The sequence below is a fragment of the Corvus cornix genome, chromosome 28, assembly GCF_000738735.6.
Source record: "Corvus cornix cornix isolate S_Up_H32 chromosome 28, ASM73873v5, whole genome shotgun sequence".
Classification (NCBI taxonomy): domain Eukaryota; kingdom Metazoa; phylum Chordata; class Aves; order Passeriformes; family Corvidae; genus Corvus; species Corvus cornix.
The window spans coordinates 1,957,486-1,969,603 of record NC_046356.1 but is presented as its reverse complement, the minus strand read 5'-3'; the positions used below and the strand labels follow the sequence as shown (position 1 = coordinate 1,969,603).

The 12,118-nt window shown below is 62.1% G+C and overlaps 1 protein-coding gene across 1 annotated transcript in view; it reads right to left on the bottom strand.

The window, feature by feature from the left end:
* Nucleotides 1–530: 530 nt before the first annotated feature.
* ADAMTS10 (ADAM metallopeptidase with thrombospondin type 1 motif 10) overlaps nt 531–12,118 on the bottom strand; it is a 63,152-nt gene continuing 51,564 nt past the window's right edge. The window contains exons 16-25 of the mRNA XM_039566111.1: nt 10,420–10,553; nt 9,158–9,281; nt 8,619–8,699; nt 7,164–7,327; nt 6,458–6,584; nt 5,015–5,144; nt 4,462–4,666; nt 3,663–3,839; nt 2,845–3,001; nt 531–2,205 (exon numbers count right to left, since the gene is read on the bottom strand). Of these exons, the coding sequence (XP_039422045.1) occupies nt 2,096–2,205; nt 2,845–3,001; nt 3,663–3,839; nt 4,462–4,666; nt 5,015–5,144; nt 6,458–6,584; nt 7,164–7,327; nt 8,619–8,699; nt 9,158–9,281; nt 10,420–10,553 (1,409 nt within the window). The 3' untranslated portion in view covers nt 531–2,095. The remainder of the gene's footprint in view (nt 2,206–2,844; nt 3,002–3,662; nt 3,840–4,461; nt 4,667–5,014; nt 5,145–6,457; nt 6,585–7,163; nt 7,328–8,618; nt 8,700–9,157; nt 9,282–10,419; nt 10,554–12,118) is intronic.

Genomic DNA, 12,118 nt, shown 5'->3' with positions numbered 1-12,118 from the left:
CCCTGGGTCCTGGCCCTCCATGCCTTGTCCCCAGTCCCTCTGCAGCTCTCCTGGAGCCCCTTTAGGCCCTGCAAGGGGCTCGGAGCTCTCCCTGGAGCCTTCTCCTCTCCAGGTGAGCACCCGCAGCTCTCCCAGCCTGGCTCCAGAGCAGAGGGGCTCCAGCCCTGGGGGCATCTCCGTGGCCTCCTCTGGAGTGGCTCCAGCAGCTCCCCGTGCTCCTGATGTTGTTCCCCAGGGCAGGGGCAGCTCTGCAGGTGGGGTCTCAGCTGAGCGGGGCAGAGGGGCAGAATCCCCCCTCCCCTGCTGGCCCAGCATTACCAACACAGGCTCTCTGTGCCATGGGGTGCCAAGGGGGAAAGTGTTCCCACATATCCTGGAGCAGCTCTGGCTGCATCCCCACCTTTCCAACCTGCTCTGGCCCCCAGGGAGAACCCTCCCCTGCTTCCAAACCCCTCCTTTGGTGTGAATTGTGGTGCTGTGAGTGCCCCGGCCAAACCCCGGGCTCGAGGAACACGACTGGGAGCAGAAGCTGTGCCCGGGATCGTAGCTACTCCTTTATTATAATTCATGCCTTACGTCGCTCCTCCTCAGAGTTAGTATGTTAAACATTGGCCAGTAGATATATATCGATACAAAAACGATGAAAACACCCCCTCCCCTCACCCAGAAACGTCAGAACGGAGCGTGGCACCAGGAAGGAAGAGAAACGAGGTTTGCTGAGCACCAGAGAAGCTGCGATCGGCTGGAGGAGCAGGTGGACACAAAAATACAGCTGGGAGGGAACACACGGGGGCTCTGCTCTGGGGGAAGGGGGCTGTCCCCTCCCTGCACCGTAGGGATGGCCCCAAGGGAACGAAACATGGCTTTGGACAAAGGTTTCCCATCGCTGTGATGTGGAAAGGCCTGAAAATAATCGTAGTTAATAACAATTATAATGCTAACAAAAAGCACATGCTTTGGAGAGTTGAAGTCAGATCTCCTCCATGGGCGGCCCGTGGAGAGATTGGCCTGGGTTTGGCCATGAGGTGACCTGGAGGAATTTCAAGCCTGCTCTTTTTCCCATCACTGGAGGCCTCCTGCGGGCAGAGGAGTGGGTGGCACTGGGACTGGCACCTCAAGGCTACAGCCACACATGGCCAGGCTGCCTTTGCAGGCAAAGCACCTTTTGGAGGCAAAGCACCTTTGGAAGTCAAGCACCTTTGGAAGTGAGGCCGCAGCAGAGGCTGAGGCGATGTCTGGGCAGGGCCCTGCCGTGCCAGGCCCTGGGGACACCGTGGCAGGAGCGATCCTGTCCTGCATCCTCCTCGCTCTGCTCCCTGAGCCTGGCGCAGCCCCGCGGCCCCGAGCACGCCTCTGCCCCCAGCTCAGCTCGTGCTTCGAGGGATACAAACTGGTCCTCAAAGTGACAAAGGCGTTAAGGACAAACAGGGCAACACCCCAATCCAAGTCGGTCGCCACGAGAGTTTGGAGAACCCCCTCTCCCAGTGAAACTGGTGTCGCCGCTCTGCTCACGGGGTGACCTGCTCCCTGTCCCCTGCTGCCACTCCCGAGGCGACAGGGCGCAAACCAAGGGGACAAAACCCCTGCTCCAACCCCACTCCCCACAGCGGCTCCTCTTCACCCAGCGCCACGCCATGAGGCACCTGAGCCCTCCTCCCTGTCTCCCCTGGGATCCCGAGGGAAGGGCAGCAGCCCCGGGGGTGCTCGAGCCCCGTGGTGGTGCCCAGAGGACACGGAGCGGGATGAGGCAGGAGCGGGGCGAGCGGTGCCGCTTCCCTCGGTGGCTCTCGGCCGCTACTAATAAATAACAACGTCAGAATTTCAAGTAAAGTCCCTGCTCTGCCCAGCTCCCCCCTCTCCCAGCACTCATCCAGCTGGGGCTGCAGTGGTTTAACTGGGAACCTGCCATGGTGAAGCTCGGGGGCCACGGGGGTCTGTGGGGGACGGGTTTGGGGGACGCCGGCTCCTGCTGGAAGCGCGAACGGAGCCAGGGGAGATTCCCAGGGCGGAGAGGGAGGGCACGGCTCGGCGGCCCTCTGGCAGAGCTTTGGCCTTCCAGTTTTGCCACGAGGGTCCCACTGTGTCCCGCCGTGTCCTAGTGCCCCTGGCAGGTTTTACAGCACATCTGTCGGAAGTAGGTCCGGCTGCAGAACTTGAACTTGAGGACGAGCGGGCAGTAGGCCACCTTGTTCACATCCTTGCACTCTGAGGGGACACAGAGAGGAGGAGCAGGGTCACAGCCGGGCTGAGGGCATCCTGGGGGGGTTTTGCCAGGAAGCTGAAAGATGCAGCCATGATGAAGATGCTGCTGAGGACCTCACTAATGAAAACCTCTCTGTGCCAAGGTGCAGTTCCTGCGTTTCTCGGGGTCGTGGCACACCAGGCTGGCCTGGGACCAGAGGGGACCAGGGCCACGGGGTGGCCACATTTTCAACAGAGTGATTTGGGTTGGAAGGGGCCTTAAATCTCATCCATTTCCACCCTCTGCACAGGCTGGGAGTGCAGAGATCCATCCCTGAGGCAGGGAATGCCTGGAGAGGGGATGGGCACAAGGCCAGGGTGGGAATGTTCCCGCTCCCACTGGGTGTTCAGGCAGAGAAATCCCTGAATTACAGAATACTTTGGGTGGGAAGGGACCTTAAAGAACATCTCATCCACCCCCTGCCATGAGCAGGGACACCTCCCACCATCCCAGGTTGCTCCAAGCCCTGTCCAACCTGGCCTCGGACACTTCCAGGGATGGGTTCTCCCCACCCTAGAGCCCAACCCGTGTTGTGCTGGCTCTGCTGTCCCTGTCCCCAGAGCTGGCAGTGCCCCTGTGTCCCCTCCCCAGAGACCCCTCACCTTCAGGGTTGTCTGTAGGCCCTGACTCGCACTTGGTCTCGCACTGCTGCATCCCAGGGGGCTGCAGGGCCTCCACGCAGTCCATGGACGGCTGCCCGGTGTGAGCCAGGCACTGGACGGATCTTCTCTGCTGGCCAAGGCCACACTGGGCTGAGCACTGTGGGGACAGCACAGAGGGAGCTGCCGTGGCCACCATGGCTTTAGGAATGTGACAGGAGTGGGCACAGATGGGCGTTAGGGGGTGCAAAGGGTGCTGGAGGTGGTGGTTCCTTCCCTGCCCAGCCGGGACTCCCTGGCACGAGCGAGTGCTGTGGCCCTGCATCCCAGCAAAGCTTGGTTTGATTCTCCAGGGCCCGGGGAGGATCCCTCCATCCAACCCTAAATCCCTGGCCTTTCCCAGGCCTCCCACACCCCGATCTCACTCTGTGACTCGAGGGGTGTTGGAGGGCAGGAAGGACTGTCAGGGTCACCCCGCTGGGCTCTGAGGGGGACCAGCAGTGGCCTTGCTTGTCAGTAGGGCCAGCCCAGCTCTGCAGCCACTGCCCTGCTGACCCCCAGATACCCAAGGGGACCCCTCAATGACTTCTGTGGGGTCCTGCCAGGCCCGGGACACCCCCAGGGTCAGCTCTGCCCTTGGGCCACCATCATAAATGAGGCAAAAAGGGGGCAAAGAACATTGCCATGGGGTCCTGCTGTCCCCTGGACAGTAGTGGTGGCCACACAGGGTTCTGGTGGCCGGTAAAAGCCTTCAGCACCACAGGACTTGAAGGGCTGGGAGGCTTCTCCTGCAATGCCCCCGTGGGGAGGGCTGTCCCTACCTCTCCCCACTCGCCGGTGACCCAGCGGGGCGGGGGGCAGCGCCGCAGGTTGCACCTCATGCTGGTGGGAGGCTTGGCGGCCTCGTGGCACTGGGAGGTGGGCAGGGTCACGCTGTGGTCGCCGCTCTTGCACAGGACGATGCGGTGGCGGAAGCCGGGCCCGCAGCTCGGGGTGCACTGCAGGGACAGGAGACACGGTCAGGGCAGCCGGAAAGGAGGGGACAGAGGCAGCTCTGGCTCCCCCCACGCTGCTCCCACCTCTCCTGGCTCCTGAGCTACAACATCCCCCACTCTGCACTCTCTGTGGCCATCACTGGTGACCGGCACTGCCCTCCCATGGAGCAGTGCCCTCAGAGAGGTGAGGACGATGTCAATCACAGAATCAGAATATCCTGAGCTGGATCCCACAGGGATCCTGAATCCAGCCCCTGGCCCTGCACAGACACCCCAACAACCCCAGCCTGGGCATCCCTGAGAGCGCTGTCCAAACGCTCCTGCAGCTCTGGCAGCCTCGGGGCTGGGCCCATTCCCTGGGGAGCCTGGGCAGTGCCCAGCAGCCTCGGGGGGAAGAACCTTTCCCTGAGCTCCATGCCCAGCCCTGACCCAGCTCCAGCCGTTCCCTGGGCTCCTGTCCCTGTCCCAGAGCAGAGCTCAGCCCCTGCCCCTCCGCCTCCCCTCGGGAGGAGCTGCAGCCCCCAGGAGCCTCCCCTCAGTCTCCTCTGCTGCAGCTGAACGAGCCAAGTGCCCTCAGCCGCTCCTCAGACCTTCCCCAGCTCCGTGTCCCTCCTTTGGCACTCGCCTCCGACCAGTCCAGGGCGACCCACTCAGGAGGACACGTTTGGTTGTTGCAGGGCTCCAGCATCTTTGGCCGTGGCTGGGTGCAGGAGGCATCATCCAGGGTTTTCTCCTCACTGGCAGAGATCTTCCTCTTGCAGAAGACGCTGCGGGTCCGGACGCCCTCGTTGCAGCTCCGGCTGCACTCGGACCAGTTCCCAATGGTCCAGCTGGAGATGGGCCAACAGCAGAGCTTGGAGGGGCACGCTGGGCTGGGCTTGTCCCCACACTCTTGCACACAGCCCTGCTCCTACTCAGCCACAGCCTCCTGGGCAGCTCTGGCTGAACCACAGAGTTCCTCCACAGCTGCCCTTCCCCTCCAGGAGAGGAGCCAGGGAAGGGCTGGGACAATTCCTGAGGGACTCACTGAATAAGGGACAGAATAAGAGGAGAAACCCCAACCCCATTCCCCAGCAGAGCTGCTCCAGCCAGGCAGTGCCACCCCTGGCTGCCATTCCCAAGGAATTTCACCCTCTTCCACCCTGGCTTTCCCCCCTGCACGTGCCCCAGGTACTCACGCTGGGGGACAGGGCTCGGTGTTGCAGGGCCTCTGCCGCTCGGGCACTTTGGTGTCAGTGCTGCAGAAATGGTTGGGGACGGTGGAGCCATCGGAGAGTTTCCTGCACACCACAGACTGGATCTGGCTGCCTGCCCAGGGAGAAGAGGGAAGGGGGAAAGGGAGGAGGAGGCTGAGGCTGGAGCAGGGCCAGGCTGCGGGTGCTGGCCCCACAGCTCTGCTCCCGTGGGGTGACGTGACACAGCGGCCACTTGTCCCTGCACATCGAGCCTGGACTTATTCCTCCTTTCATAACCAAGGGCTCCTCTGGCATCTCCAGGAAAAATGGGTGGTGTGGAATGATGGGGTCAGTGTGTGGATGTGGCACTCTGGGTGACAAGGTGGGCATCGGGCACAGGTTGCACTCGATGGCCCTGCAGGGCTTTTCCAACCTCGATGATCCCGGGATGCTAAAGCTCACCAGCCAGGGCAGGACACACCAGAGGATGGAGGATCACAGCATTCCAAGGATCTCATGCTCCAACGAACCTGTTCTAACCTTGGCCTTGTGAAACTTCCTGGGCAGCACTTGGGGAGTAACAGGAACAAGGAGGGACAACACTTGATCGATGCCTAGCATGTGAGACCAGCCCTGAGCTTAAAACAGGGAACATTTTTGAGCCACTCTCTTCTCTGGCTGAACACCAGCTCAGCCCCTCCCAGCCAGGCTCATCAAAGTCCTGAGACACGGCCCAAACCTCCGTGTCAATCCCCATGGGAACCAGGCCAAGGGTTCAGGGAAGCACCAGGGGTGTTTCAGTTCCCAGACCATTGATGTGGGGCCAGATCTGTTGTGATCAGCCAACCTGTCCTTACTCCATCCCTGGCAGTGTCCAAGGCCAGGCTGGATGGGGCTGGGAGCATCCTGGGATAGCGGAAGTGTCCCTGCCCATGGCAGGAGGTGGAACTGGATGGGCTTTGAGGTCCCTCCTAACCTAAAGCCATTCTATGATTCCATGCATTGCACAGGTAACTGGGTTTAAAAGGGCCTGGAGAGGGACAGGACCCAGGGAATGGCTTCCCAGTGCCAGAGGGCAGGGCTGGATGGGATCTTGGGAAGGAATTGTTCCCTGGGAGGGTGGGCAGGCCCTGGCACAGGGTGCCCAGAGCAGCTGGGGCTGCCCCTGGATCCCTGGCAGTGTCCAAGGCCAGGCTGGATGGGGCTTGGAGTATCCTGGGACAGTGGAAGGTGTCCAATTTTGATCTTTAAGGTCCTTCCACCCAAACCTGTGGCCCAGCTGAAGACAGCACCCAGGTTCTTTGCCCTGCCACAACTCCCACGTGGCTGAGAGTGGGGTGGGGCCGTGCAGAGACCCCAGAGCTCCTCAGAGCCAACCACAGGCCCAGACACAGCTGCAGGGGGGTCCCACCTGTCCCCCCAAACCAGCCCAGCATCAGAGCTCACCCCCTGCACACAGCACAGAGCACTTGGTCCATGGGGTGTAGTGCCAGGAGTAGTGGCTGGAGCCGTCCCTGCCCACCGGAGCGTTGAACTTGTAGCGGATCCCCTGCAGCTCTGTCCGCACCAGCACCTGCGGGAAAGGGACCCCCGGGACATCAGTGCCACTGTGGTGACCACCCAGGTGGCATCCCACAGCCTCGCTAACATCCAGGGCAGCTGGAATCTTCCCCTGTCCCCTTTCCAGCCCTTCCCAGAACTGGCAGGGCAGCCACCAGTGGTGACAGTGGTGCTCGATCAGAGAATGAGCTCCCAGGCACTTAAGGGTGGAATCATCCCAAAACCTGATGGATTAGGGAGGGAGAGCTGAGAGTGCCCAGTGGATAAAGCACTGGCCCCCTAAGGCAGGGATTGTGGCTCCTGTCCCACCTGGGGTGGCCCTTTCAAAGACTGGACGTGGCACTCGGTGCCATGGCCCGGCTGACGAGGCGGTGTCGGGTCATAGGTTGGACTCGATGGTCTCAAAGGGCTTTTCCAACCTAATGAATTCTGTGATTGATTGTGTGAATTGAGCCCAATTTACCTCTGGTCTCTGTGTCCCTTCATTCCCCACAGCCACCCCAGGGGCTGAGCAGCCCCAATCCCCACGTAGCCACGGCGAGGGCCTGTTAGCCCAGCCAGGAGCACACCGGGGGGGTATGAAGTTACCAACCATGACAAAGAGAGTGATGTTGGTGGGTCCCAAAGCCTCCAGTGACTCGGGCTCTTCGGGAGACCTCCTGTAGTGGAAGGTGGTGCCGGCGACGTCGAAGCGCCGGGGGGGATCAATGGAGAGCTTCCCGTTGATGAAATATTCACCACTGTCCCCTCGCAGCGCTGCTGGGACAGGGGAGGGAGGTCACACAAAGGCTGGAAGCATCTGGGCCAACTTCAGCCAGGTGCTGCTTGCCTGCTGGGCTCAGAGCGGGGCTGGGACAGAGGGTAAATGGCCCCAGCCTTGGCCAAAGGGAGGGGACAGCTGGGGGCTGGCTCAGGGTCGCACAGAGCAACCAGCAGGGTGGGACCAAGGTAGCCACGGTGTGCTCTCAGCCTGGCCAGCACCGTGCTGTGGGGACCACCAGCAGCCAAGGAAAAGGCAAGGAATCTCTTCCCATGGGATTGATCTGACCCAACCTGAGCTGGGACCAACATTTATGGATGGGACACCCCCGGGCTGGGCTGGGCTGGGCTGGGGGACAAGCTGTGGCCACGAAGCCGGGCTCAAACCCAGCTGTGCTAACTGGGTCGGGGCTGCTGGAGCTGCTGGGGCCTGGAGCCGAGCTGTGGTTGCCCGGGAGAGTCGCTAGAGGGGGATCGGACCGCTCGCTCCATCCCATTCCCATTCCCATTCCCATTCCCATTCCCATTCCCATTCCCATTCCCACTCTGTCCCTCCGCTCCCCGACACTCCGGGAGTGGCTCCGGGCACTGCCGCCCTCGCCGACCCCGTCTCGCTCGGGGCAGGGAAGATCCTTGGCGCTGCTGAGGGCAGAGGATGCTCCCTCCCTCCATCTGGGAGGCCAGGAGAGATCCCGGAGTGGCAGAGCTCGGTGGCAGTGGCCTCAGAGAGCAGAAATCCGGTGTGGGTGGACACGAGGAGTCCCCACACACTGGGCAGGGAGGGATGGCGGCACCTCCGATCCCAGCAAAGGGAGCTGGGCTGGAGGGATGCGGCCAGGAGAATCCTGCAGGCAGCCGGCAGGGAGCCAGGGTGGGCACCCTGCCCTGCCTGGCATCGCTTGGGGGACAGGGAAGAAAAAAGGGGAAAGAAAAATCCTCGTTGTGAAAGTGGGACTGAGCGAGGCTGGAAAACCAAGCCCGAGGAAAATGTGAGCGTTTTTAATCGCCAGGCTGGCAGAGGGGCGATGCCAGGGAGCCACAGGCAGTGCCAGGAGCTGCGGGGTTTGCTCGGGGTTGTGATGCTAACACAGGGCAGAGGCACAGGCAGGGACAGTGGGGGACATGCAGCCCACGCTGGCCTGGGAACACCCTGCCCTGCTGCCTTCCCCTGATCCCAAACCCCAGCCTGGGTGGGAAGTTCTCCTTGCCGGGCCTTTCCCAGGGCCTGTTAACCCCAGGGAAACGGCAGGGCCCGGCTGGGATTTCAGCCTCCCCAGGTGCCTCTCACCCAGGTAGTTGATGGACAGGTTCAGCTCCCGGATGTCGATGTGGACGGAGCCCTTGGGGATCTGGATCACCTCCTCGTAACCTGTGGGACAACCAGGGGCTGCTGAGCAGGAATGTTCAGCCTCCAATCCCAGAGCTGCCCTGGGCTGCTGGAGGGGAGCACGAGCCAACCCCCTACCCATGGGGAAAGGATGGGAAAAGCATTTGGGGCACCAAAACGTTGTGGGGCTGCAGCATGGGCCCTTGTGGTGGGACTGCTGTACTGGGAATGTGCTGTGGAGCTGGGATTTCCATGGGCATCTCCCAGCCCTGGTTCCCAGCATGAGCTGGGGAGCAGGGAAGGAGCCTGGAGCTCTGTGCCCGAGATTCGGGTGCCAGTGGGGGCTGGGGCACGGCTTGGCCGGTGGGCAGCAGGGGTTTGTTCGCTCCCAGCCTGGCCCTACCCCTTGGGATGGTTCTCCGGGATGTGTCCCTGCCCGTCCCCAGGGGCAGACGAGGTGGAGGAGGGATTTGAGGGTGACCAGGCCGTTTGTTCCCTACCTCCCTCGGGCAAGGACTGGTTGAAGACGCCCTCGATGGTCTCGCAGGAGCTGCCGTCCCCCCCGCACACCCGGCACTTGTCCTCCTTGGAGTCGGAGCCCAGCACTCGGTCACAGCCCACGTGCTGCAGGAGGGAGCAGCAGGAATGAGCCATCCTGGGGGGGCCCTTCCCTTCCCTCCCCTCACCTGCCCTGGTCCCCTCAGTGCCCCGGACACCTCAGCACCGTCACCTCTGCCACCCCTCTCCGAGGCTGGGAGGGTGCAGGCAGGAATCCTGGGATCTAGCAGAGCTTGGGATGCCCGTGTGGAGCTGTAGCACCCAAGGGATGCCCTGTCCCTGCCCACGCGTCCTTGTGGCGTCTGTCCCGCTGCCACCGCCCGTGGGGTGGCACTCGGGTCACCAGCAGGGCTGCAGCTCCCTCTGGTGCAATCCCCCTTTGTTCCACAGCCCCATGGAGACAAAAAGATCCCAGAGATACCGGAAGGGAGACAGACAGACCCACAGGGAGCCTGTCGGTCTGTCTGTCTGTCTGTCTGTCTGCCTGTTGGGGGGTGTTGGCCGCTCCCACCGCGCTTTCCTGTAATTAAACTTCTACGGCTCCCTCCGGATCCCATTGCAAGGGAAATATCAAAGTGCCTGGGGGTGCAGAGACCCATCCCTGAGGCAGGGAATGCCTGGAGAGGGGATGGGCACAAGGCCAGGGTGGGAATGTTCCCGCTCCCACTGGGTGTCCAGGCAGAGAAATCCCGGAATTACAGAATGGTTTGGGTGGGAAGGGACCTTAAATCCCATCCCACCCCTGCCATGGCAGGGACACCTCCCACTGTCCCAGGCTGCTCCCAGCCCCAATGTCCAGCCTGGCCTTGGGCACTGCCAGGGATCCAGGGGCAGCCCCAGCTGCTCTGGGCACCCTGTGCCAGGGCCTGCCCACCCTCCCAGGGAACAATTCCTGCCCAATCTCCCATCCAGCCCTGCCCTCTGGCACTGGGAAGCCATTCCCTGGGTCCTGGCCCTCCATGCCTTGTCCCCAGTCCCTCTGCAGCTCTCCTGGAGCCCCTTTAGGCCCTGCAAGGGGCTCGGAGCTCTCCCTGGAGCCTTCTCCTCTCCAGGTGAGCACCCCCAGCTCTCTTAACCCTCCACCCATCCCATGTCTGTGGGAGCAGGTTGAGGGCAGCACTCCCCTGCCTGGGGGTCTGTCCTTGTCCCCCCATCCCAGGGGTCTGTCCCTGTCCCATCCCAGGCTGTCCCAGCCCCGGAGCACCTTGCACTCGCCGTTGACGCAGATGTCATTGGAGTCCGGCCGGCACGGGGTCCCGTCCACCACGGCTGCCGCCCGCTCCGTGTAGAAGTTGAAGCCCTCGGCCAGGCAGTTGAGGGAACAGGCCTTGACACCCCCTGGGAGAGGAGCACAGCTTCAAATGGGGCCACCGAGGAGAGAAAAGATGTGGAAAACCAGGAGGATCCCCCTGGAGGAGGGATGCAGGCCCTTGAGCTGGACGCTGACCCCTGGGGGGACACTGTCCCTTCTGCTCCAAGCCCCAACACTGCCAGGGATCCAGGGGCAGCCCCAGCTGCTCTGGGCACCCTGTGCCAGGGCCTGCCCACCCTCCCAGGGAACAATTCCTGCCCAATATCCCATCCAGCCCTGCCCTCTGGCACTGGGAAGCCATTCCCTGTGTCCTGGCCCTCCAGCCCTTGTCCCCAGTCCCTCTGCAGCCTGGGAGCAGGGGCTGGATGTGATGGGGAAGGACACAAAGTGATTTGTCCTTATCTGGGTCGCTCCTGCCTCTTTGCAAGTTGCCGACACCCCTCTGCCCACTTTACCAACAGGGAAACTGAGGCAGCAGCTCCCGAGTTACCTTTCCAAGGTTTTTCCAGCTGCCGGAGCAGAACAACCAAATTGCTGGGCCAGAGAAACCATCCCTGTCTGTCTGAGGCTGGTGGATCCCAAATCCTTCCCAGCAAAGGTGACTACAGCACCGCGAGGATGAAGGGGAAGGACCTTCAGGTTACAGCTGGAATTCCTGTTCCCCAACAACCTTTGCCAGGGCAACACCCCAGGAACACCCTGGATATCTGGATACAGTGCCTGGAGCAGGATGTGGGTCCAGCAGAGCATTCCCTGGCTTCTGCTGCTGGATTTTATCAAATCCTGGCATGGCTTGTGGCATTCACTGCCTTTCCTGAGCATCCCAGGATCCCAGCACGGACCTGGCAGAGGCAGTTCCCTCCCGGGGGCACCACCCACAGTCCTACTCCCTGTGCCAGGGCTGGGAAGCACCTTGGATGGGAGGAATGGGAACGTGCAGAACTGGAAACTCCACCCAGCACATCAAAGGGGCAGAGGGAGGGGGCCCAGCTGTGCCTGGGAGCACCCGAGAGCAGCTGGGCAGAAGAGAGAGCAAAGCTGGGAGAGGGAGGAGCAGGAGGAGACAGAGAGGGGAATTCAGCAGCTTGGAGGCATTTTCGGGAGCAGGATGCCTGGGCAAGCCCCTGGAGAAGCTCTGGAAGCAGCTGCTGAGCAGGGGGAGCTCAGCAGCCCCCGAGAGCAGGGGCTGCCCCTGGGGGTCGGGCAGGGAGCTGGGACTCGGCTCCCGTGGTCACACTGCTCTGTGTGGGAGGAATCCTGCTGGCTCTCCTCACCGGTCACTTGGGAAAGGCCTTTCCGTGGGGAATTCCTGCCCTTCAAAGTCCCATGGAAGAGGAACAGGGAGAGGGAGAGCGAAGGAGGAAGGAGGGGGGGGTGACCCTGCATTGGTACTGACTGCCACTGCTCCAGCGAGCTGCCTGGGCCACCTGAGCTCTGGGATAGTCCCCTCACTCTCCCTGGGGACAATTCCCAGGCAAGATTTGCCCTTGGAAGCCAGGTCACCATCCCAGCCACCAGAGGAAAGGAGACTGGAATCACTGCCCAGCATCTGTTGGGAACGGGAGTGTCCTTGGCACCGAGAGGTGCCCTG